Here is a 23,041-nt window from a genome sequence, read left to right as displayed (position 1 = left end):
AACCATCCACCACATTTAGGTGAGGACAATGCCCAGTTGGGAACCATTAATGAATGTACAGACCTCTGGAGATTTGACTTTAGATACAAATTAGCGTTTAAAGGTGTCCTTTAAGCTAAACTAAATCACGTTCAAATTTCTGCTTTTTATGGCTCAGATACACAAATACACATCCAATGGACATTAAACATATTTTTATGATATACATGATAAAGAAACCACAGAAGTCTATAAATACTGTGAAACATGTCATACATTGCCTTCACTTTTTATATTTAGATGGTTCACGTTACAGATGTTTACTTTACTACTTTAGAATGTTGTGATGTCACATGAGCACAACATATTTACCAGTGGTGACCCGGCAATGGATAATGTGGAAGGAAATGCATGAAAAGAGCAAACTAAGGTTCAGCTCAGTCTAGATCAGGGGTGTCGGACTCATTTTGGGTCGCGGGCCGAAATTCAGCTCCCACGGCGGGTCGCGGGTCGCGGGCCGCAAATAATAGAGAATATTTCTCCAATAAATGAATAATAATAAACTGATTTGGTCAAAGCCCCAACTTGACTGTAGCTTCATTAATAACAACGGCTTACACTTGTATTGCACTTTACAAGCCTGTGTCACAAGTTCTTCAAAGTGCTACATAGTCATTATTCAATGACTCCACACTCGTGATGATAAGCTGTTATTGAAGCCACAGCCGCCCTGGGGCAGACTGTCCATTTACCACATGGCTATGTAATGTGTTGTTCATACCCTGAGCTCTTATTATGTCAGTGCCCTCTGCTGGACACGTGTGGAACTCTTTCCTTTTTTTTCAAACGTAATGCTCCCTAGTGACTTGAATGAGCCTTGTGGTTATTCTTTAAAAATTCATAACTCTGCACAGGAATGGGCTAAAGACTTACTTTTTTTTTGGTACATCCTCTGGAATTTATGCTCTACAGGGCAGGGGCCGGATTAAATCATCTCGCGGGCCCTATGCTTGACACCTCTAGATCTAGATGGTCTAGATGAAGACCACAAGGAGGAGTTGCCCTTGGCCCGGCTCCTCCCCTCCACTCACAACTACCTTACTTTTTACTGCACTAAATGTTTTACTGGTTTAAATGCAGATATTTTTAAAGGTATTTGAATCTCATTTACTTTCACAGTGACTTTTCTATCAGATAAGTTGAGTTTTGGATGAACTGCACATTGTTATTGAAGGTTTTAGTTTGGACCAGCAGGGGGCGGTCGCGTGGTGCGGAAGTTGTCTCTGGAGCAGCAGAAGAAGCCTGGGGAAGTCTGATGCGATTGTAGTTTTTCGGACTTTTCAGAGTCTGATTTTCCCGTGTCTGTGAGTTCCCTGCTCGTTTTTCGTTTGTTTTCGGTGTTGTCCCACGTCAGTGCTCGGGGAGAATGAACGTCCTGCTGAGGCGCTGGAGGCTCGGCTGGAGGCTCGGCTGCTGTCTGCGCGGCGTGTCCCCCACAGGAGGTGAGGCACAGACGGGACAGACCAGCAAGGTTTACTCACGTTAGTCACACATAGCTAAAAGTCATGACCCAAATCATTGTTCAGGTTTTAAAAAGATGGCTAATGATAATAATAATAAAGAGAAAGAGTTTATGGTCAAACAAAGCAACAACAGAAATGGATGAAAGCAATGTTTTTACTGTACACACCTAAAATTAAAGTGATGTAACTTTTTTGAAAAAGTAATATGTAATAGAAACATATTGCATTTTAAAACTGTAGCTACTAATATAGAACATATTACGATTTGAAAGTAACTTATTCAACACTGCTCATAATGTACTGAAAGGAACAGGCCACCATTTTTACAAACTGATATGTTCTTACCTGAGCTTAGACGAGTTGATGCGTACCTGCTGGTGTTTGTGCGTGCCCTCAGTCACGACCAAAGATGTTGTTAGCATTTGGCCTCTCCCTATGTATTCCTGTAGCTCCAAACGAGGGTGAAGTTGGAAGCGACCACGCTCTTCCACGGGCACAAAGACCAGACAGGTACGTATCAACTCGTCTAAGCTCAGGTCAGAACATATCTCAGTCTGGAAAACACTGGCCTGTTCCGTTAAGTACTAGTCTGTGCATAAGTAAAGTATACGACTTTTCTGTACTTGGATATAATAGGTAAAAACACAGGTTATGTTTTGCAATTGCAAACATGTCAAATCAGATTAGGTTTCTTATGATGGGAGCAGAGGTTTGACTCCTGTAACAACCCTATAATATGAAGTCAAAGTTAAAAGTGTGATATGATTTGAGCAAATGCAACTCATTGTTAGTAAGTCAATCCCTCAAACAGGTGTAACAAAACAATTATTTACAAATGTTCTAGCTGAGGCTGGGACAAAAGATCGGATAGGATCGCAGTACTTTCTGCTGCAATACCAAGTTTCAATATTTAATCAAGTATTGCAATACTTGTGTTTGGAGGCGTTTTTATCAACACTCCTTTGCTTTCCAGTAACAATTACACAGCACTTTGTTACATGTTGTGTTAATGCACTTTTCAATCGCACTTCAATAAATGTCAAATGACATTTGGTTTATAAACTACACACAGGACTGTTTACACGTTTGAAGGTAATCATATTACTTATTATAATTACTTACTGTATCATGATACGTATCGGATCAGCCCCTGAGTTTATCGTGATACGTATTGGACCCGGCCCTAGTTCTACATGTGCGTCTACTGAGTTTGATTCCGGTGTCTGGGAAAGTTACTTCTACTGATGATGTTAATCCAGGGACACTGAAGGACACGTCGAGGCCACAAGCCGGCCAACAAATCACAGATCACACATGTTCATAGTGGCTCACAAGTGGTATGGTATGGTTTTATTTAGACATTGACCAAAAGGTAAGGTGCATTGTACCAGGTTGTAGCATAAATGCTACTTAGCCCCTGTAGTCCATTAAGTGCATCCCTCTGCTCGAACACATCAACAACACATCCACAAACATACATATAAACATATGGAAGCATAACCGTGTGGGGCTAACTCTGGTCTATAATGGGGCCGACTGAGTCCATAATCCAAACCTAGTTCTTCTGAGACCCTGTGCTTGTTCAGATAAATCCCCTCTCCTCCTGCAGGTGGCGCTGTGAGGACGAGGAGGATGACCTTTGACCTGCGGCGGGTGGAGCTGGTGCCGTTGGAGCAGAGGAAGCTCACGTTCGACTCTCATGCCGTGGTCACCCAGCTCCAGAACCGCGGTACCCTCACTGTAATCCACCTGCACAAAAGCCACTGCAAACCGCTACTGTGGGCCTGAGGCGGGGCAGGTCTAGCACAGGACTAAACTGGGACTAAACTGACTAAAACAAGACTAACACTCCTGTGTGTTTCAGGTTTGGACAAGGCCCAGGCTGAGCTCATCGTCTCCGCGTTGGTGACTTTGACCACAGCCAACATGGACATGGTTTACAAAGACATGGTCACCAAGTCCCACCAGGTCAGTCTCTCCTTGAGCTGCATTCCCTGTCTGACCCGGTGTGACCCGGTCTGACCCGGTCTGACCTGGTCTGATCCGGTCTGATCCGGTCTGGTGGATGGCTGTGTGTGACCTTTCCCTGACCTCCCATGTTCGTCACCTGTTGGATAAAGCCAGTTGTGTCATGCAGTGTTTCCCATTCAGGGGTATAGGGACCCCTGGGGGTTCTTGAGTAATTTCAGGGGGTACTTCCTTTTATTAGAACATTATTTTTTTGAAAGGACAACACTTCACTGTCAAATGTTTGAATTTTAGCTTTATTTTGAACACACAACATAGTCTTAGCACTAACTAAGAGTACTTTTATTGATCTCTTCTAAATGATCTGCAACACTCTTGAGGTAGGGGGTACACGGAGTACTTCTGAAGGGTTTAAGGGGTCCGCAAGACAAGAAGGTTGGAACCACTGGTGTAATGTTTGTTTTTTGCTGTAGGAGATCGCGCTGCAGCAGATCATGGCTCACCTGGACTCCATCAGGAAAGACATGGTGATCCTGGAGAAGAGCGAGTTTGCCAGCCTGCGAGCAGAGAACGCTGTGAGTGACTGCAGGGGCACAGTGGTTAGCACTTGAGCGTTCCTTAAAACTAACAACAAGCGTGAGGAGTTGTCAGGAACAAAAGTCTTTGGTTTAAATCATTCCCAAATGATCAGTACAGACTGGTGTGTGTCTGCGGCCTCTCCTTCTGCAGAGCGGACAAACACCAGGGCCGAGAGCAAAGCTAAAGGGAACTCACTCAGAGACACGTGTTTACAGGGCACCCCTTCAACATTTGAAACAAAATCTCATGAAAACATGAAACATGAAATTCAAAATCTTTGGTAAGGTTAAGTGTAATAAAACATATGTTTAACGCATAACGTGAAAATTAGGTTAATTTAACAACTCCCCTTACACATTTTTCAGTTTTGCTCAAATTAGGGTGGTGCAGAAATGAGAACACCCCACAAAAAGACTCTAAATGTTAGACTATAAAATTTCACGACAATTCAACCACAGGTGAGTTTAATTATTTAACAGTTTGTACAGTTTGTGTACAGTTTGTACCGCACTGGTAAATACTTTATCATCAAAGGTCAGCACTGTGGATGTGCTTAGAAATGATGAACTAATTATTAGTAAAGGAATGCTTCATAATAGGGCTGGGTGCCGTTAAACGATACCAGTCTGCTATTGACAAAAAGGTACGGGTGGGATAAAAAAAAAAAGGGAGGTATGGGGGAAAAACGATTTATATTCAAGTTTTTGTGCTTTTGACTATATAAAAATTTGGGGAAAAGGTGAAAAAATTGGGGAAAATTTAGGATTAATTTGGGAGAATTTGGGAAAATTGGTAACCTGGCTAACACCATGCTGCTGTGTGCGCTCGAATTATTTCGAACTGCACAACAGCCTGGGGACCATGGCCCAAATTTTCCGGTGGATTTGGGAACCAATCACAGAACGAGGAGGGATGGCAAGATGATGACGCACTATTCGATATACGGAAGCTTGTAGTTTATTTACGGATTTAAAAAAAAAGTTTATTTACGGATCCAACATGACAGCAGCAGACACAATGGTATTTTTCGATCAAGCTTTAGACCTTGTTCTAAATAATTTAGCTCAAAAGTTTACAGCGGGTGCGTCATACGTCGTCTCATACGATGATACGATTGGCTGTGGCCTCGGGCAGACGCATGATAGACTTTTTTTTTTTCCGTATCGCCCAATAAACGACTATGGACGATCGTAAACCACACCTCTCCTACGAGAAAATGAATTGGTGTCCCCAGACTAAATATCACTTGTGATTTTAGTCTGGTGTTAGCCAGGCTAGAAAATTGGGAAAAAAACTTTGGAAAAAAATGTTGAGGAATAAAAAGGGAACAATTGGTTTAAAATGAAAATGAAGAAAGATGTGGAAAGTGTTTTTTTTTTGTCATTTTTGCTTCTTTGCTGTTTCACCTCAAATAATTGATACAAATGTAAAAGAAATTCAATGGAAGAAAAAGGAATGAATGATCATTATTAATCTGTTTCATGGTTCTATAAAAAAACATTTTAGTATAGGTATAGGTATAGGTATAGGTATAGGTATACCCAGCCCTAATAAGCTTCTATGAAGGTTACAAAAGGCGGCGCATTGTTCCAAATTGTGGTTTTATTGCACAATAAACATTTTCTTCCATTTTGAACTGTAATGACGTAATGCGGTGATCCAGGCTCAGATCTGTTTTGTTTTTCAGAAAATGAAGAGCGAGCTGGAGCAGCTTCAGCACAGACTCACAGTGAGGAGAACCTTTCAGTGTTCTTTCATCATCTTCATATGGGTACAAACGTTTTCTCTGTGTGTTCAGGAGGAGACTCAGAGGGTCCGCGCTGATGCCAAGCTGGACATTAACCTGGAGAGCAGCCGAGTGTCGGACATGGTAAGACTCTCTGGGCTTAGTGCCTCACAGTGAAACACAGGTAAGACTCCCAGAGGAACGTCGGCTAAAATGTTGCTGATATGGCCGAATACTTTTGTGAATAACTCCGGGACGAAAGGCGGTGAGGGATAGAGCTTTAAAATGAGCCTCTGAGGTCTCCGGGAAGCTGTGTGAAATCGTGTTGATTTGTTTCCAAAAGTGCTCCCTCCTCCTACAGAGCTGCTCTGCCCATGCACTCCGCCCGTACACAAGTTCTGCTGCTCGGAGAAGAGGGCCAGGACTTTTTATAAATACTGCTCCAACATGATCGGAGTTTACTCTAAGTTAAAAACAAAGTGACAAGGACACAAACGGCCTAAACGCCTACAGGATATAGTAACTACACATCAGCATACGGTATACTGTATATCATCTACTCGTGACCAGAGGTGGGAAACACTGCCGTAATAATGCAAAACAGAATGTATGTTACAAGTAACTTAATGATCATATGTCATGTTTTCAGTTCACAGATCAGGAGAAGAAGCTGATGGAGGCCGGCACAGAGTTCCACACTAAGGTAACGCCAACATGTTCAAACCACTGTGCTCGCTCCAGCGCTCAGCAGAGTCCGTTTATTCAGATGGGATTGTTTTTGTAGAAGTCAGACTTGGACCACGATTACATGGAGATCAATAAGAAGATCGACCTGGAGGTGGCCTCGCTAAAGACTCTGCTGGAGTCCCTCAAACTGGAGACGGTCCGGTACCTGGCAGGTAAGACCTGCACCAACACCAACCAGCAGAGGGCGCAAGAAAGAGGGCTGCAGGTTAATCTCACTCTCTAGAATCTGCTGATGTCATCGTCTCAAATGGAGGTTATGCAGATTTAGAACCTCAAATGAAGAGAAGTGTCTGAGCAGTGGAGCTCCATTTCTCCACAGGAAATGACATGATCTCTGCAGGACAATCTTAAACTACTCCAAACTAACCCTAACCTTAAGGATAGCGGAGTTTCCTAAAGGAGTCTTATTGCGATTCATTGAAATACACGTCCTTTCCTGTGGAGGTCTGGAGCTCCACTGATCATGTGACTCCATCGGCTGCATTTTCAAATGAATGGACAAATCTAACATTAACACGAGAATAAAAGACACTTCATTTTCATTTGCTGTGTTCTGACATCACACACATAAGCTATGGAGCAGGTGCCAATGTAACTCTATGAGAATGATCTAATATTACAAACCTTTGACCTTAGCGCTTTTCGCTGACACTCATGTTTGGTCCTGTCCTTGTTTGTCCACAGCCACGGTGTTCTGTTGCCTCGCCCTGGTTTTGGGAGTTTACAGACTGTGGATATAAGTCTCCACTGGAAGACCAGTTTTACATGTAAATTATGAATCGCATATCATTTTATATGGCACCGCTTTTTAACAACCCAATGAAATATATTTTAATATATTCAATACTGTGTTGAGTTTTTTTGTTTTCTGGACCAAATTTCTGCTGTTGTTCATGTGCGAACATGAGCACAGAGGGACGGGGGGGGCGGATTCCTGTGACTCAAGAGCGGTCCCCATGAACTGTGGTGCAAAAACGCCTATGGTTACAAGGGGCCGTTGTATTTGTGAACTTTTGTCCCATTTCACCCAGTCCCTCAACCAGTGACAGGGCAGGGTTTATACAGCCAGAAGCAAGTCAGATGTAATGCTTTTTAATGCCCAAATGCTATATTTTAATGCCACAAACACAGAAAAGAAACTTTGCATTATGATCATTTTTGGATATTTGTGCATATTTGACTTTTCAGTGACCCAACTGAATGGGTGGTTAACATATGTCGCCTTTATTTTCCATCCTGATGGCCTCTTGGATTCTCCAGGACCCATTTTTTCAGGTTTTTAGGGTTCCGGGTATGTTTTCTGGATGAAATGTACACGTAATCATGGAAACAAATCCATCTCTGCACTGGAAACCAACCAGAAACCCTTAAAAACAATGTAATGCTTTTTAATGGCCCATGAAACCCTGGAGGAAAACCTGCCAGGGTGCCAACTTCTGATCCTGGTTTGTTCTGGAGTACACAACTCAACATCTGATCTGTTCTGTTGCTGTGACGTGCCAGTGCTTGTTTTCTCATTAGACTTTTTCCACAAAGTACCAGCTTACAGACACCACTGTTGCCTGATAAGATGTGACTATTTATATTTTATTCATTTTTGGTTTATTTGGTGGGTACAGTGCATGTTAATGGACACACATGGGATTCATGTTTTTTTTTATAAAATAAGATAATCCTTTATTTATCTCACAATGGAGAAATTCACTTGTCACATCAGAAAGAAACACTCGGGGTGCTAAAAATAGACAGGAAACATTTGCAAACAATTAAATAGTAAATAGAGATGTCTTATATATTCATAAAAAAGGCTTTAAGGGGCAAAAAGTATAGATAATAAAATATAAAATGTAAAATATCAGAATGTCAGCATTGGCAGTGCAAAGTTTACAGTTGTAGTGCAGGTGGTTGATGAAGTGACGTTGATACAGAGATTATTGCACATAGTTTTGCATAGTAGTTATTGTACATAAGTTACTTAAGAGTAGTGTTGTACAGTCTGACAGCAGTGGGGATGAAGGACCTGTTTATTTATAGACATAGCATCTCAAAAATCCCCCCTGAAACATAACTGTGTCCAATATCGCAACAATATAACCCTATGAAATTAAACCTGTCCTTAATTGAAATATTTCCCCCCAAAAATGTGTTAAATTTTTGGCCTTTTTAGGCAGAAAATGCTAGTTTTTCAGTTCTATATGAAAAGAATTAAATATTGAGCATTTGCAATTTTTCTTGTATTTCGGTCTGAAATGTAAAGCAAAGTTGTTGTTTTTTTTAAGTTGATATTTCAAAATGAAAATATATTTGCCTTAAAATAATCAATATTTCAGGCCTTTGTTGTTTACCTTGTTCTGTTGTTATATAATCTTCAAACGTCCGCCTGCCGAGCTCCGATTGGCCTGTTCGTATGTCTTGTATCCCTTCTGACCAATCAGCGCCAAGATCCCGGCCAGGAAACGACTGGACGTAACGCCCAGTATAAAGCCGCCAGAGTGACGTACACGGTTGTGTCATTCCACTCCAGCCGCCTCCATCTTGTTCGTGTCCGTAACGAGGCAACACACGGGACACGGAGGAGGAGTAACCGTAAATTTACCGCAAAACCACCGTCTTTTTTTCAAACCACCGTCTCGAAACAGTTAGCCCGATGTGTTCATGGACTGTCTTGTGATAAACGGTGTCGGGGCGCACACGTTTGGCGGAGGTTTTGGCAGCGCAAAGATGGAGGACACGACGACGGCGAGGGACGATGCCTGTCGAGAGTACGAGTCCTCCCTGGAAGACCTGACGTTCAACAGCAAGCCACACATCAACATGCTCACCATCCTGGCCGAGGAGAACATCAGCTTCGCCAAGGATATCGTCGGAATTATTGAAGCACAAATCAGCAAGGTTTTTATGCATAGAATACTTTACATTTGAGCCGCTTTATGTCAATGTAACAGCAAGTAGGCCGTAGATAAACATGGCGACCAGCGCTCAGCTAACCTCATGTCTCCACCTAGCCACGCGTAGTTTTGCCTGATATTTTTCTGAATTTCTATATTTAAACTTTGTATTAAAGTTTGGATTCCATCATCATACGTTTTCAAATAGTTATTTTTAGTTTCGGGGGCTTTGGTCCAGAGTCGAAGGCAGTCTTTTTGATAGACTTAGAGGCCGGAGAAGTCAAAATCCACCGTTAAGTTACTGCTCTGATGCAACCGTTTCTAAAGGAACCGTGTGACTGTGAGTGGCTGCAATGGAGTCTTCTAGTTTCTAGTGAGACATGTGTACAGTATTCGCATAGATTTAACTTTTAAACGTATGTATTTAATGATGGCTAGTTCATATTTGCACTTTTGAACAGTATCGAGCTGCTGTATTTGAATCTTTATGTACAGGTTCCTATATTAGAAGTACGTATTTACGGCTACTTTTGCAAAATCCTCGTGATTTTATAATGGTAAAGTAATTATTGGATCAACTTACGTTTACGTATCACATCACTACATAACATAAACCGAAACTCAACTTTGATTTCTGCGTCACGCAGTTAAAGCCACACTGCGTAACATTTTAGCCCATAGTTTCACGGGTAGTTCCGTCGTTGAAAAGCCCCTAAAAATGACCAAACAAACGTACTTCGTATTGTCTCTGATGTGACGCAGTGTGCCTGTGTGAAACGTGTAGGAGTTTTTGACACTGGGCCATTGTATTAAGTGTCTCCAATTTAGAAATGGAACGAGATCAGTCTATATACGCAGTTGAGTTCATAAAAGTACTGAAAATGGATTGGTTTCCTTATTTTCAGTATTATATTCTTAAACAAGAGGAGAAAGCTCAAAGGATGTATAATGGTAGTAAGAAAGGGAGTGGGTGGGTTTATGGCAACGAGTCTGGTTGCTACAACACTGGTCTCCAATCCATGTGAGACGCTGTTTGAGCCATTAGTCAATGGCTCGTAATGGTTTTGTCTCTTAATGTATTTAAAGTAAACCTTCTTCCAACATGGATGTTTTGTGGTGGATTTTGACTCTCTGACCTTTTGGTGGCTTCGGTCACATGACCCCGGGCCTCGCTGTGAATAGAAGTTGCTGCTCTCTGCTTTTAACCTTCGCTTTGATTTAGCTGTGGATTATCTGCAAATGTCATTTTATAATGAATGGTTTAAAAAGTTGTAATAAAATATGTGAAATGTGCTTTTTGTCATTTTTATTATTTTAGTGACTTGAATTCTACTTTGCTAATGGGTCTTTAAGAGGATTCAAAGGTTAACAGCTAACATTAAGATAACACATGTATTTGAAATGTTTGATCTTTAAAACCTAAAAAAAGAAAAGAAAAAAAACGATCATTTGTGAGCTCCTGAAAAGTGGGATTGTCCCGAAGAAGTGACTGCGGTAATGTACAAAGAGTGGTCTGACCCTCTTTGGAGGTAAACTGTGGAGACCGACACTTCTCTGGACTCAATCCAAACCAGCAGAACAACGTTTTTCACTTTTCTCAAGATGAAGATGTGTTTTTTGTTTTTTTTTGTTTTCAGGATTTCTATCCATTTTTTGCTGCAAGTCATGATGGTGCGACAGTTTGGTTTCTCTTTTTGGACTCCATTGAAACCATTTTTATTTTATTTTTTTCCACAAGACGAAGAATATCGTTTTTATTTAGTATTTTTGCTTTGCATGTGACGAGGTAGTGCTATAGTGACAATTGTGACTTTACTCAGAATTCAACTCAATGTGAAGATTATTTCAAGATGAAGATTGGGATTTTTTGGGGGGCGGTGTCTTTAGTGCTCATGTACTGGGTTACACCAAGTTTTGACCGAAGGTTCAGATTAGTACAACTGTTTAAGATCATTGGATTTCACAAATAAAGTCTGTGCAGCGGTGCACTTTAAACCAAGATGGAGGCATTTGAAATGGTTGTTCCGGCTGTTAAAGCCATCGCCATCAAATTGAAAATGAGATTTTGATCGTCTCAAACAATCCGCGATAACGCTGTTCTTTTTTTTTCACATTTCAGTCTTGTGTCAGATGTTAATGCTACCAAACTCATATCCTTTATCATTAAACATCAATTGCAAACACTAGTCAGAAAAATCTGTTTCTTTTCCCAGCGGTGTGCAGTCTTAGTTTGCGAGTTTCGGCACTAATGTGAGCCTGCGGTTAAAGCGTGTCCGTGCAACCCAGCCTCAGTATATTCCTTTTTTCCTCCTCTTGTAGACGATAGTTTGCCTAAGACTCTCCTCCTTTTGTTCCTGCTCTGTTGTGTGTTCTAAACTTGTGGAGTTTTTATCACTTCAGGCGCCTGCGTTGGAGAAGCTCCCCGTTTTGTACTTGGTGGATTCCATCGTGAAGAACGTGGGCCGAGAGTACCTCACGGTGTTTGCGAAAAACCTAATCCCGTCCTTTATATGTGTCTTTGAGAAGGTACGCTCCAGTCTTCAGCGGTAGCTTTCAAACTGCCTCCTGTTCTGTCGCTTTACTGTCTGTCTACTGTAATAAAGCAAATGGAAGCGGCTGGGTTTCAGTAGCTGTGTTTCTATCCAAGTCACTGATGTGTTGAATTGTGGAGGTTTTTACTGACGCCTTTCTCTCGAACGCTGCCTCAAACACACGGGAACTTACAGGTGCATTATGGAACTTTTCATTTGAGAGGAAAAGTTGATTTGTGTGTATTTGATCTCTCAGTGCATGGTCAGCTTAGCACCTTTTCCATCACAGTGGCCTCTGTGACGCTCCAGGGTCATTTGTTTTTAGAGTTTGTAGTAGGTTTTCATGAAGGAATGTATGCGTAACCATGGAGATGGTTTCTGGTAGGTTTTCACTGTTGATGGAACCACCAAAACACTTGATCCAGAGCGTCCCAGAAGCAAAGGTTAAACATTCACCCAAGTCAACTTTTTTTCCCAGATAAATGTTAAATAATGCAGCTTTTTGATGTGCGTAAAACACATTTTAGTCATTTAGTCCAAATCCATTTCATTTTGAGCCTTGTTATGGTCCTGGTTTAGTCTTTCATTTTTTCTGAGAAAACAAATCACTTAAATGTTTTGTCCTAAAGGACCGTACTGTGTAGAAATGGTAAAATGTAACGTTGTAAAAGAGTTATTGAATATTTCTTCCTCATACTCCCTTTTTAGACTCTGGCCACTGGGTTGGCGACGCTCATACTTGCAAATGTGTTTTTGGCCAAGAAACTATGCACTCACATAAATATTGTGAATGTTTCTGAAAGGTGGAAAAGTTTCACTTGACTTTACAGACGCATAAAACACAACGTTTGGGGTTTTATGCCACATGTTTCAGTTTTAGCACAATCTAAGGCCGTTGACCCTCATCCTGAAAGACCAGTCATTTAAAATAACCTGTTCATTATGTCAAACCTGAAATAAACTCTTTCTCGGTTCATTTCAGCTCCTGATTTGTATCACACTTCAGCATTTTGCTCCATAGAAACACCACTACTGAAATTTGAAGCCATTCTGTTCACTTCCAAACAAATATACATCACAAGGTTTAGCAGCATTTTGAATTCGTCTTGTATTGAGTGAAGACAATAGGACTTTTCCCTCACAGCTAAAGGTTTTCATAGTGTAGTCTGTCCTGGGTTGTTGAGAATTGATTCTGTTTCAGACTTAGGCTCACTCTGTTCTATAAACCATGCCTCATGATTGCACATTTGTCCACCGTTCCCTGAGTTCTCTTCCGGACCGAGCGCCTCTTCTTGTTCCCGCAGGTGGATGAAAACACGAGGAAAAGTCTGTTTAAGCTGCGCTCCACGTGGGACGAAGTATTTCCGGCCAAAAAGCTGTACGCGCTGGACGTCCGGGTCTCCAGCGTGGACCCGGCGTGGCCCATCAAACCACTGCCTCCTGCAGCCAACAGCATCCATGTCAACCCCAAGTTCCTCAAGCAGGTGTGGTACAAACCCACAAGTCGAATAACCTTTAAATGGAAACCCAGGTGAACGTTTCAGACACACTGACTTGTAGTAAATAAAGCTGTCCCGTGTCTCTGCAGCCAGACGAGCCCCCCGCAGCGCGCCCCGCTCCCCTCCAGCCCGCAGCGGTCCAGCCTGCCCCGGCGAAGCAGCCGGCGCCGGCGCCGCCCCCACCCGTGGTACCCGTCCCGGTGTCGGCGCTGCCCGTGGCCCCCTCCAGCCTCACGCAGGAGCAGCTCATCAGGCAGCAGCTCCTGGCCAAGCAGAAGCAACTGCTGGAGCTGCAGCAGAAGAAGATCGAGCTGGAGCTGGAGCAAACCAAGGCACAACTGGTAACTATCTCCACAGACATCAGGCCATTTCTTCACTTCTTCTTTACCCAAATCTAAAAGCTTTGGCAGCTTACAGCCTATAGGCCAGTGTGACGCCTCATTTGAAAGACCTATAAAACAGATTTTTCCTTGCGTTGTTGACACATTGTCGTCACTTTTTTGTTGTTTTTGTAACTTGTTGTGTTCTAGATGCTTTTTTAAAACATTTTTGTAACACTTGTGGGGGTTTTTGGCATGTTTTTCCCATTTTTGTAACTTTTGAAAGGTTTTTCTTTCCTTGTTTAGGTCGCTATTTTTTTCTTTAAGATTTTTGTATATGTGAAACTGCAGAAAATGTGCTCAGCTAAAGAGGTTAAAGGCGCTATACTTTTTTGAATAATTAGTTAGGTTGGGTCCAAACTCATTCCCAAAGTCCCATATATGAGCATGTTTTACAACTTTCAATGTCACTTTTTCCGGATCACAGGCTCATTGGTGTAAACATTATTGTGTTTTCAATAAATCTACAGTGTCTTTTACAAATGTCTACTTTCACAATTCACTTAAAGGGACTATACCTGATTCTGGTAATGGTAATAACGTTTGTTTAGTAAATTATAAACTCAGACATTTGTGCATCTGATTATAAATGAACGTGCAGGCTAGTTTTCTAACATTTTTGTGAAAGTGCAGATGGTGAAATGTGCCTGTAACGTCGACTCTATGAAGAATTAGGAAGCTACAAATATATTCGTAAAGTTAGGAATGAGTTTGGACCACAGCTAACATTCAGTGTAACAACATATTTTAACTGAGGTTTAGTCTTTTGACAAACATGAAATATCATTTTAGTCGAGAGTTAGTTAAAGACTTCTTTTAAGTGTCTAGATACTTTTGTCGACTAAAATTGAAGTCATCGTTTTAGTCGGCAAAAATATTTGACTAAAATGATGACAGAATAATAATAGAGCCTTTAACAAGGGGGAAATGTTTTAATAAAAAATATATATCGGGTATACGCCCTAGAACAGGGTTTTCTGCGGGGAATTTAAAAGTGTAAAATCTTCAATGAAATAAATTGGGATTAGGGCCGGGCCTTTTTTCGAGAAACAAAAATATATATTTTATGCACAGAATCAGGCTGAGCCTGTTTAGGAGTAAAAAACATTTTATATTTGCATTTCTACGTTATGATTTAGTTTTTTTTCCTGTTTATAACTATGAAGTCACAAAAATGTAGTGAAAGAGACAGATTCCTGTTTGTAGACTAAATAAATGTTAAAGTGCTCTAATAAAACCATGAACCCAAAGTTGAACTGGGTCTGATCCTGTCTTTTCTGGACTGTCCCCTACAGGGAAACACAACATCCTACCACAGCCGAGCCTAAAGTTGTTCTAATAAGTTTATGTCCTCTCTTGTTTCAGGCCGGGGGCTTTGTGCTGCCACAGACCGCGCTCTCGTCTTTAGGCCCTAAAGCCGTCGTACCTCCAGCGACCGTGATCCGCCCCTGGATCCCGACCCAGACGGCCCCCGCTGAGGCCAAGCAGCCTCCCCCTGTTACTACGACAACTACTACTACCTCCCCTGCCCCGGCCCCACCCATGCGGGACCCCCGCCTCAACCGGCTGACCCCCAGCAAAGAGCAGAAGAAGGACCACTCTCCTGCTGCGGACAGGAAACCCCACGGAGAGAAGAAAGCCAAGCCGCAGCGCCTGGAAGAAACGCCAAAATCCAAGTCCAAATCTCCCTCGCCTTTGACGAAACACGTGCCAAATAGGAATAACAAAAGTCTAGAAGAAAAGAAGGACCCGCGCTTGAAAAAACGGACTCAGGAGAAACCAGACGGTGAAGAAATCAAGGAGAAAAAGAAACGAGAAGACGATGCTAAAGACGGTGAAGATCCAAAGAAGAAGCGCGAGGAGGTTTCCAAAAAAGTCAAGTTAGTGAACGGTTCAGTGACGATAAAGGAGGAGTTTAAAATGGGCGGAAACGCTCGGACACACGCCAGGAAGCGCTCGCGCTCCCATTCGCGATCGCCAAGCAGTCTGTCGCCAAAACGCAACAACAGCGGCGGCGGCAGAGGCGGGAGCAAGGAGAAGGAGCGGAGGTCTCCAAAGCCCTGCAGCCGAGGCCGGAGCAACTCGCCGTCACCGCACAAGAGCCAACACGCCCGTAGCAGAGACGGGAGGGGCATGGCCGAGCGCGGGGGAACAGCAGGGGGCAAGAAGAGCCAATCAGAGAGCGGCCGCAGGAAAGGAGGCGGGGCCGATGACAGGGACTCGCCGCGTGGTCACGACCCTGGGAGTAAAGAGGCCAAAGACGGACCGCACCGCTGGAGGAGCGGCTGGGACGATGGCAAACAGTGAGTCACCTGCTCAGAAACTTAACTCTCTCCAGGTCAGCTTTACCCAAATCTAAAAGCTTCATGACAAAAATGAGTCTAAAAGCAACCAAAAAGGAAAAACTTGCAGAACAAAAACAAGGAATAAGAAGTGACTTTTGTAGGCCTTAGCTTTCAAATGATCAGGCTATAAACTCTCAGGTCAAGAAGCATTTAGATTTGGGTAATGCCACACAAAATGTGCTCGGTTACAGTGAGTTAATTAAAGGGACGGCCGTGTTAACCATGTGTCTGTTCCAGTGGAAAAGACGAGCCTCACAAATCTGCAGCTCCGAGGCACAAGCCGCACCCGTCGCCGCGGACGCCCAAACACCGGCTCAGTGTGGACGCCAACCTGCAGATCCCAGAGGCGCTCAACTCCGCCTCCAAGAAGGACCTGCTGAGGAGGGTGAGCGCCGCTTCAACACGCCAGCACCCACTTCACCCACTTCATCTCCATTTGATCTCATAACACAGAGACATCAAACCAAACGATACAGATCAAATATTGTAAAAGTTATTAAAATAAGTCCAGCTGCCGTTTTTGGCCTGGTTTCAACATTCCCATATTCAGACTGTTCCGGACTGAAGCCACAACAAACAAACGCAGCCTCGTTGTGCTCTGGATGAACCATGCAAACAAACATTTAAGTCATTTTACAGAACAAATCGACTGTTCAGTTCTTTTCATAGAAACCAAGAGGTTGACCTCAGGTCAGCTAAAGTGTGTTGCTCAAAGGCACTGCAGCACTATACACTTTCTGTTGCTGGGATGAACCGCTGACCCTCTTAGGTCTGGGTGCGGTGCCGTTGAGCTGCTCCGCGCCTGCACGTTCCTTTGTTCATTCTCTGTGTGTGTTTTAGGCGAGCAAGCGTCTGGAGAGCGGCGAGATCTCTGAGGAGGAGTTCCTCAACTTGGCCCATCAGATCAAGCACCTGTTCCAATACCAGGAGGAGAAGCAGAGGGGAGAGTCCTGGGAGCAATCCCCCAAAGGCAGCTCCTCCTCTGGGCAGAGGCCACAGCGAGGGCCCCCTGACGGCCTGGACCCAGCACAGGCCTCATACTACGAGCACAAGTCCAAACTGAGGAAGAGCCAGGTGTCCCAAAGGCCTCCGAGCGACGAGTGGCCTGAAGAGGACGAGGCCTACCGTGCCCCGCGGGACCGGCCAGGTGAGAGCTGCTGGGTTTAGACGGTCCAGACGTCTGTTCTACTCAGTGTGTGATCAGCACAAGGGCAGACAGAGACACTCAGCAGCACAGACACTGAGGCACTGCCAAAAGCACATGAAGTCATGAAAGCTTCTTAGTAACAGCGAGTAGAGCATCTTTGTCAAGGGCAAAAGAGATACAGCTGAGCTAACGAGAACACGATGCCAACCTGGTTAAGAACATCCCTTTCACCTGGGGCGCATGTCATTTCAGTCTCGTGTTCGTCTCCCTGTCTGCTCCTGCGTGTGCGTGCACGTCCGTGCACTGTGTGTGCTCGTGGTTGCCATGGCACTGGTTTTAATCATGTTGCTGCCACACACGTCACAAATGCATATTATTATTCACGAGCCCATGGGGGGATGGCTCACTGTGACTAGTGTTTTGAACCTTTGTTCTTTGTGACTGAGACACTTTTCTAACTTTCCTGGTGCGTCAGCTCTCGTCTCGCCGCCAGAATCTTCAGGAGGGGAAACGCTAAACATGACAAATGTCAAACAGACTTTGTGCAACATTGTCACTGTAGTGTGTGTCTAATGTGCAGTGTTGGCTGATGGAGTTGGATTGTGTCAGATTTGTGTGGTCACATGGTGCTCTCTGTCCACAGGCGAGCGCAGGAGTAAAGAGGCTGACGAAACACGGCCCATGATCGAAGATTATAACCACGGGAAAGAGTTCCCTCCGCTTAAGTCTCTGCCCGGACTGAGGTTCAAGAGACGAGCCGACCCCCGCGACACAGGTACAGCACATGTCCTGGTTTAATCCCACTTTAGTCCCGCTTCTGTCCCGCTTTATCGCTGGTGCTAACCCCGCCCTCCTCTCCAGCGGACCGTGAGTTGACCTCTCCTCTGTCGGAGCGCCAGCGTCTGGACGAGGAGGTGAAGAGCGGCTATGACCGGCGCTTCCCGGAGCGCAGACCGGAGCCGCCCGCTCACACCCCCCAGCAGCCCCCCCGGTTCGAGCGGGAGCGCCTGTCCCCCCTGCCAGCCCCCCACCTCGCACCCAGAGACCAGCCCGACGGCAGCCCCGTGCCGCGCTTCGAGAGCCCCAACTCGGAGCACTCCGAGGAGGGGCCCATAGAGGTTGGACCTCCCCAGAACCTCCAGCCCAAATCCATCCTCAAAGTCCGGCACGATGAGGGGATAGAGCGGGGCTTCAGCGACCAGCCGCCCGTCAACAGACCGCAGGTGACACCAGCACTTCATGCTTTTCAATCTGTAGAACCAGTCCCATCTGGATTCCAGGCCAAGGCTTTGTTCAGACTGAGCTGGACTGACCTACATGTAGGGCTGGTACTGTTCAACCACACCAGAGGAATGTCGGGAAGTTTTGTTTTTCTCTCAATTTTGTCTCGTTTTCCCAATTTCTGTTTGCTCATTTTTATTACTAAATTTTCCCCCAATTTATTCCGCATTTTCACACATTTCTTGACGTTGTAGATTAACCCAATATGATAATCTGCAGATCTTCCACACATTTCTGTTTTTTTAAGTATACGACCGGTATCGGAAAAGGTCTTGTTCAGGCATGGGTATGGTTAAAGCACTGGTATCTAATGTAACCAGTATGTAACCGTGCTAAGCCCTATTTGATCTTTCCAGTGTGAACACTTCCTGTTTTCCTCATGTCCATCTATTACTTTCTGTCTAACGGGTGGTTCCTCTTAGGGCTGGTTCGAGGGCGGGCCCCGGTTCGACCCACGCTTTGACTCACCCGCCCGCTTCAATGCCCCCGATCATTTTGATCACATGCCGCACGGCGGGCCAATGAGAGGCTTCGACGGCCCACATCCTCGCCCCCAGGGACCAATCCGCTTCGAGCAGCGCTTCGAGCCACCCATGCAGCGGGTCGACGGGCCGCGCTTCAACAGCGGCGTGGGGCCCATGGGCTTCCAGCCGAGGCCCCCACGCTTCGACGCCATGTTCGACGGACCCGGGCCCAGGTGAGGAGCTCACTGTAGACAGCGAAGGATTTTTATATCGTTGTTATTCACCTGAAGTACTTTTCAAATCTGTGAAATCCTGTTAGTTTTCAGCGTAGTTGGAGTTGAAGGTAATGTGTCCAAAGACTAAACCTTTCCTCTCCTCAGACCCAGACCTGGTTTCGACGGCCCACGGTTTGAGCCCCGGTTCCCTCAGCAGCAGCAGCCCATGAGGCCCCTGGGGCCCCCCATGTTTGACGGCCCCATGGCCCCCCAGCAGGGCTTCAACATGGGCCCCCAACACTTCCCCGAACCCCAGATGAACGCTCCCTTCCCCTCCAACACACCCATGGGCTTCCAGGGACCCAACTTCATCCAGCCCATCCAGCCAGGGCCATTCCCCCAGCCCCAGGGAGTCTTCTACCCCCCGGGGCCCAACCCCGGCCTGGGCATGCAGCAGCAGCAGCAGCCGGTGAGGGCCAACTCCTGTGCCTTTCCCCATCGTCCCGTCAGGAAGTGTCCGTTACTAATGTGTGTTCTGTTTCCAGGTGATGATGGGCAACATGAACGCGCCGTTTATGCCTCAGAACACAGTGCCTTTCCCTCAAGGTACCCCCCCCGCCCCCCCCCGAGCTATCCTACAGCACTTTGAGCACAGCGTAAGTCACTGCTAAAACCTCCTCTGGGATCTTCTGTTACAGCTGCACCAGCTCCAGAGAACCACTTTGGACAGGTGGACGTGAACGACCTTCTGTCCAAACTCATCTCCACCGGCATCATCAAACCGTCTCAGCCTGAGGCCCCCAGCAGCGCCACGCCCGCCCCCGCAGGTACCATCACGCTCCTCCATGATCTGTCATACACAGAACTGATGATTAAGATACAGCAGGGTTTGGAGAGGAGAATAAGCTAAAGAGATGTTTTTCTCTGCAGGATGCCCTCCCCCGGCCCCGACTCCAGCTGCAGCTGCAGCTCCAGTGCCAGTGGAGGAGGAGGAAGAGGAGGAGGAACTGTCAGAGGACGATCTACCTGACCTCACCAGCTTCAGCCTGGACACCATGAAACAGTATGACACAAACCTTTTTGAGTGTTCCATTATAATGCCCTGTAAACACCATCACGAGTACAGACCGGCCCCCCCTCTCTGCTCAGGCGTTACGAGAGCGCCGTGACGCGCCTCTACACGGGGAACCAGTGCTGTCTGTGCAGTATGCGCTTCACCGCAGCTCAGACCGACCTCTACGCTGACCACCTCGACTGGCACTTCAGACAGAACCACGCCGGCAAGGTGGCGGCCAAGAAGATCACACACCGCCGCTGGTACTACGGCCTCACGGTGAGTGACTCCTCTGGCCTGCTGGCGGAAGTAAACGTGGATTAAAAACTGGAACCTGGTGAGGGGGCACTTAAAAAGCATCGAGTCACTAATTGAAATGTGCAAAAAAAAACATGAAACATTGAATCAGCACTAACAAATCTCAATGACATTGCTCGACTGTTTTTACTGCTCAAGTTTGTAGCTGCTTTTGATTATCAACGCTGATTCTCATTCTTCTTGTTGCCTAATGGAAGGTTTAGAAATCTCATGAAATGGAGTATATGCCTTTTTTATGTAGTGTTTGGGCATTAAAAAGCAATCCATATGACTTGTCCCACCTGTGTAAACTCTTTAAATGTGTTCAAGGCGAAATGGGTCAGCAATGTGTTGACAACTCAATCAGATTTAGAAGGAAGAGAGCGAAGGTCTTTGTGCCTGTTTATTTTTCCAGTATTTTGTAGAATCTGGTACTGTATCCATGGTGGGTATGGCTTTGCTTTTGGCTGCATCCACCTCATTAGAATCGAGGCCAAACGGGTACTACAAAAGTACCAGTTTACTGTAAAGTGGGCTGATGGAAGCATTGAAAAGGTGAAGCAGAGTCGGTGGAAACTGACAGTCCTGGAGAGAGTTGTTCATGTTCTCTGTTTTGTGTCAGGACTGGATCGAGTTTGAGGAGATCGCTGACCTGGAGGAACGGGCCAAGAGCCTGTTCTTTGAGAAAGAGAACGAAGAGGAGGAGCAGAAGAACCAGGCAGCAGCCAAAGAGAAGGAGATCCAGATCGTCAGGGCCACCAAAGACCAGGTCGCAGAGGTAAGACGCAAGGTCCAGTCCTGGGGGTTAGGCCAGGTTTGGGAATGGGTTAGGACTGACCAAGTGCTTCCGCATCGTGCCACTTCACACCCTGTCGCCTAATATGTTCATGAACACCTTCCACATATTTTTCTGCGTAGGACCAATAATCATGCTGATTAAAATACACCGCGATTTATTAAATGGACAAGATGGAGCTTCATAAATGTTAACTTAAGAACGTGCATGTTCCAGCCATGTCCCAATGTGTAGAATAAGCCCAGACCTGTTCACCACAACCTCCGCTAAAAGCCTGCACTGTCACTGTCATCATGCATGAGTTGTATAAAATGACAACTTCCATCTTGTCCCTTTTTTAAGGTCGACCTTTTATTAAAACTAGATTTGTATCCAGCCCTAGCGTCGCGCCCTGTGGCGTCATTGGCCTCGTGGCGTCGCGCCCTGTGGCGTCATTGGCTCGTGGTATTGCATCACTTCCTGACGCGGTGCATGGTTTTCTGTGGTGTTCAGACCTGTGGGATTGTCATGGTTTAGGTCTGACGTATCTGTGTTGTGTTGCAGTTGTGTGAGATCTGTCAAGAGCCGTTTGAGACGTACTGGGTGGAGGAGGAGGAGGATTGGTTCCTAAAGAATGCCATCAGAGTCGACGACAAGGTACAAACACAATCCATCTATTAACACTAATACTGCAGTATGAGTACTTCTGCTGTAACTCTGTCCTCTCTTTCCCCACAGAACTTTCACCCAGCATGTTTCGAGGACTATCAGAAAGTAAGTACAAGACCGTCTGTCCCGGTTTAGTCCTGGTTCTGACCTGGTTCTGACCTGCTCTCTCTCTGTTCCAGTCTTCATACGTCGATGCGACGCCGTCTCCGAGTAAACACTTGACTGAGCACCCACTGAGCGCGCTCAGTACAGAGGACAAACTGAGCGTCCTCATAAAGACTGAGGACGAGGACAGATCCTCGTGTGCAGTGGTCCAGATCAAACAGGAAGTGAACGAGGAGGTCAAACAGGAAGTGACTGTGAAACAGGAGCCTGCTAGCAGCTAGCAGCGGCTAATAGTTTATTATTGTAGTGAATAAACTTCATTCCAGATGAAGCTTGTTTACGGCGCGGGGCGGGGCCTCGCAGTAAGACTTTTTCTATTGAACCAGGTCGAACTGTTGTACATGATTTAATTTATACAAATGACATTAAAGTATTTTTGGTATTTCCTGGTCTTTTTGTTGTGAATATTTGCTCCCTGCCCATTGGCCGTTGCGTTTCCTGAAGGTAAGCATCCTGGAGCTGATTGGATGATGGCGCAGAGGAAATGGAGCCTGTGTTTATTTTAATTTTATTGAAATAAAATCTTTAACGTTATATTTTGGTGTGGATCTGTTCGTTTCACAGCTTCAATAAAGTTCTGTTTAAAACAAACCGTGTTGCTTTTGTTTGTTTTTTTTAGAGGTTCCAAAGTGGGTCTGAGGCTCTGCACTATGTTAATGAACTTTATTACTTGTATTTGTCCACAGTCTCTCATTTGTTAAATGTGGAAAAGTGCTTTCTGTCCCATAATGCAGTGCATTAAGTTCAGATGTGTCGCCCCCTGTTGTTGGCTCTGAGTAAAGACAACCACGTTTTACAAATGACTTTAA

General features: G+C 45.0%; 2 protein-coding genes across 2 annotated transcripts; both read left to right on the top strand.

The window, feature by feature from the left end:
- The first annotated feature begins 1,303 nt into the window (after nucleotides 1-1,303).
- ccdc90b (coiled-coil domain containing 90B) lies at nucleotides 1,304-7,342 on the top strand. Its single transcript, XM_079566449.1, has 9 exons — nucleotides 1,304-1,481; nucleotides 3,112-3,231; nucleotides 3,367-3,470; nucleotides 3,944-4,045; nucleotides 5,737-5,778; nucleotides 5,848-5,919; nucleotides 6,425-6,478; nucleotides 6,560-6,674; nucleotides 7,207-7,342. Exons 1-9 carry the CDS (start codon nucleotides 1,406-1,408, stop codon nucleotides 7,260-7,262), a joined length of 741 nt encoding a protein of 246 aa, XP_079422575.1. The 5' UTR covers nucleotides 1,304-1,405; the 3' UTR covers nucleotides 7,263-7,342.
- Nucleotides 7,343-9,107: 1,765 nt separating this feature from the next.
- On the top strand, nucleotides 9,108-22,798 carry pcf11 (PCF11 cleavage and polyadenylation factor subunit). The gene is made up of 19 exons (XM_079567003.1): nucleotides 9,108-9,414; nucleotides 11,811-11,936; nucleotides 13,246-13,425; nucleotides 13,530-13,781; nucleotides 15,186-16,123; nucleotides 16,403-16,550; nucleotides 17,006-17,312; nucleotides 17,956-18,087; nucleotides 18,174-18,535; nucleotides 19,016-19,290; nucleotides 19,438-19,741; nucleotides 19,818-19,878; nucleotides 19,971-20,099; nucleotides 20,203-20,335; nucleotides 20,422-20,605; nucleotides 21,246-21,401; nucleotides 21,963-22,055; nucleotides 22,137-22,172; nucleotides 22,247-22,798. Exons 1-19 carry the CDS (start codon nucleotides 9,178-9,180, stop codon nucleotides 22,451-22,453), a joined length of 4,260 nt encoding a protein of 1,419 aa, XP_079423129.1. The 5' UTR covers nucleotides 9,108-9,177; the 3' UTR covers nucleotides 22,454-22,798.
- The last annotated feature ends 243 nt before the right edge of the window (nucleotides 22,799-23,041 follow it).

This window comes from Gobius niger, assembly GCF_951799975.1.
Source record: "Gobius niger genome assembly, chromosome: 11".
NCBI classification, from domain to species: domain Eukaryota; kingdom Metazoa; phylum Chordata; class Actinopteri; order Gobiiformes; family Gobiidae; genus Gobius; species Gobius niger.
This window is presented reverse-complemented; position numbering and strand designations above follow the sequence as displayed.

Excerpts from the sequence above, each read along its gene's own strand:
- ccdc90b (XM_079566449.1), top strand. The coding sequence starts at position 1,406 with ATGAACGTCCTGCTGAGGCGCTGGAGGCTCGGCTGGAGGCTCGGCTGC. Across the intron at positions 4,046-5,736 it reads GCCTGCGAGCAGAGAACGCT|AAAATGAAGAGCGAGCTGGA; the intron begins GTGAGTGACTGC and ends TTTGTTTTTCAG. Across the intron at positions 5,920-6,424 it reads GCAGCCGAGTGTCGGACATG|TTCACAGATCAGGAGAAGAA; the intron begins GTAAGACTCTCT and ends TCATGTTTTCAG.
- pcf11 (XM_079567003.1), top strand. The coding sequence starts at position 9,178 with ATGGACTGTCTTGTGATAAACGGTGTCGGGGCGCACACGTTTGGCGGA. Across the intron at positions 16,551-17,005 it reads AGAAGGACCTGCTGAGGAGG|GCGAGCAAGCGTCTGGAGAG; the intron begins GTGAGCGCCGCT and ends TGTGTGTTTTAG. Across the intron at positions 19,879-19,970 it reads CACAGTGCCTTTCCCTCAAG|CTGCACCAGCTCCAGAGAAC; the intron begins GTACCCCCCCCG and ends CTTCTGTTACAG.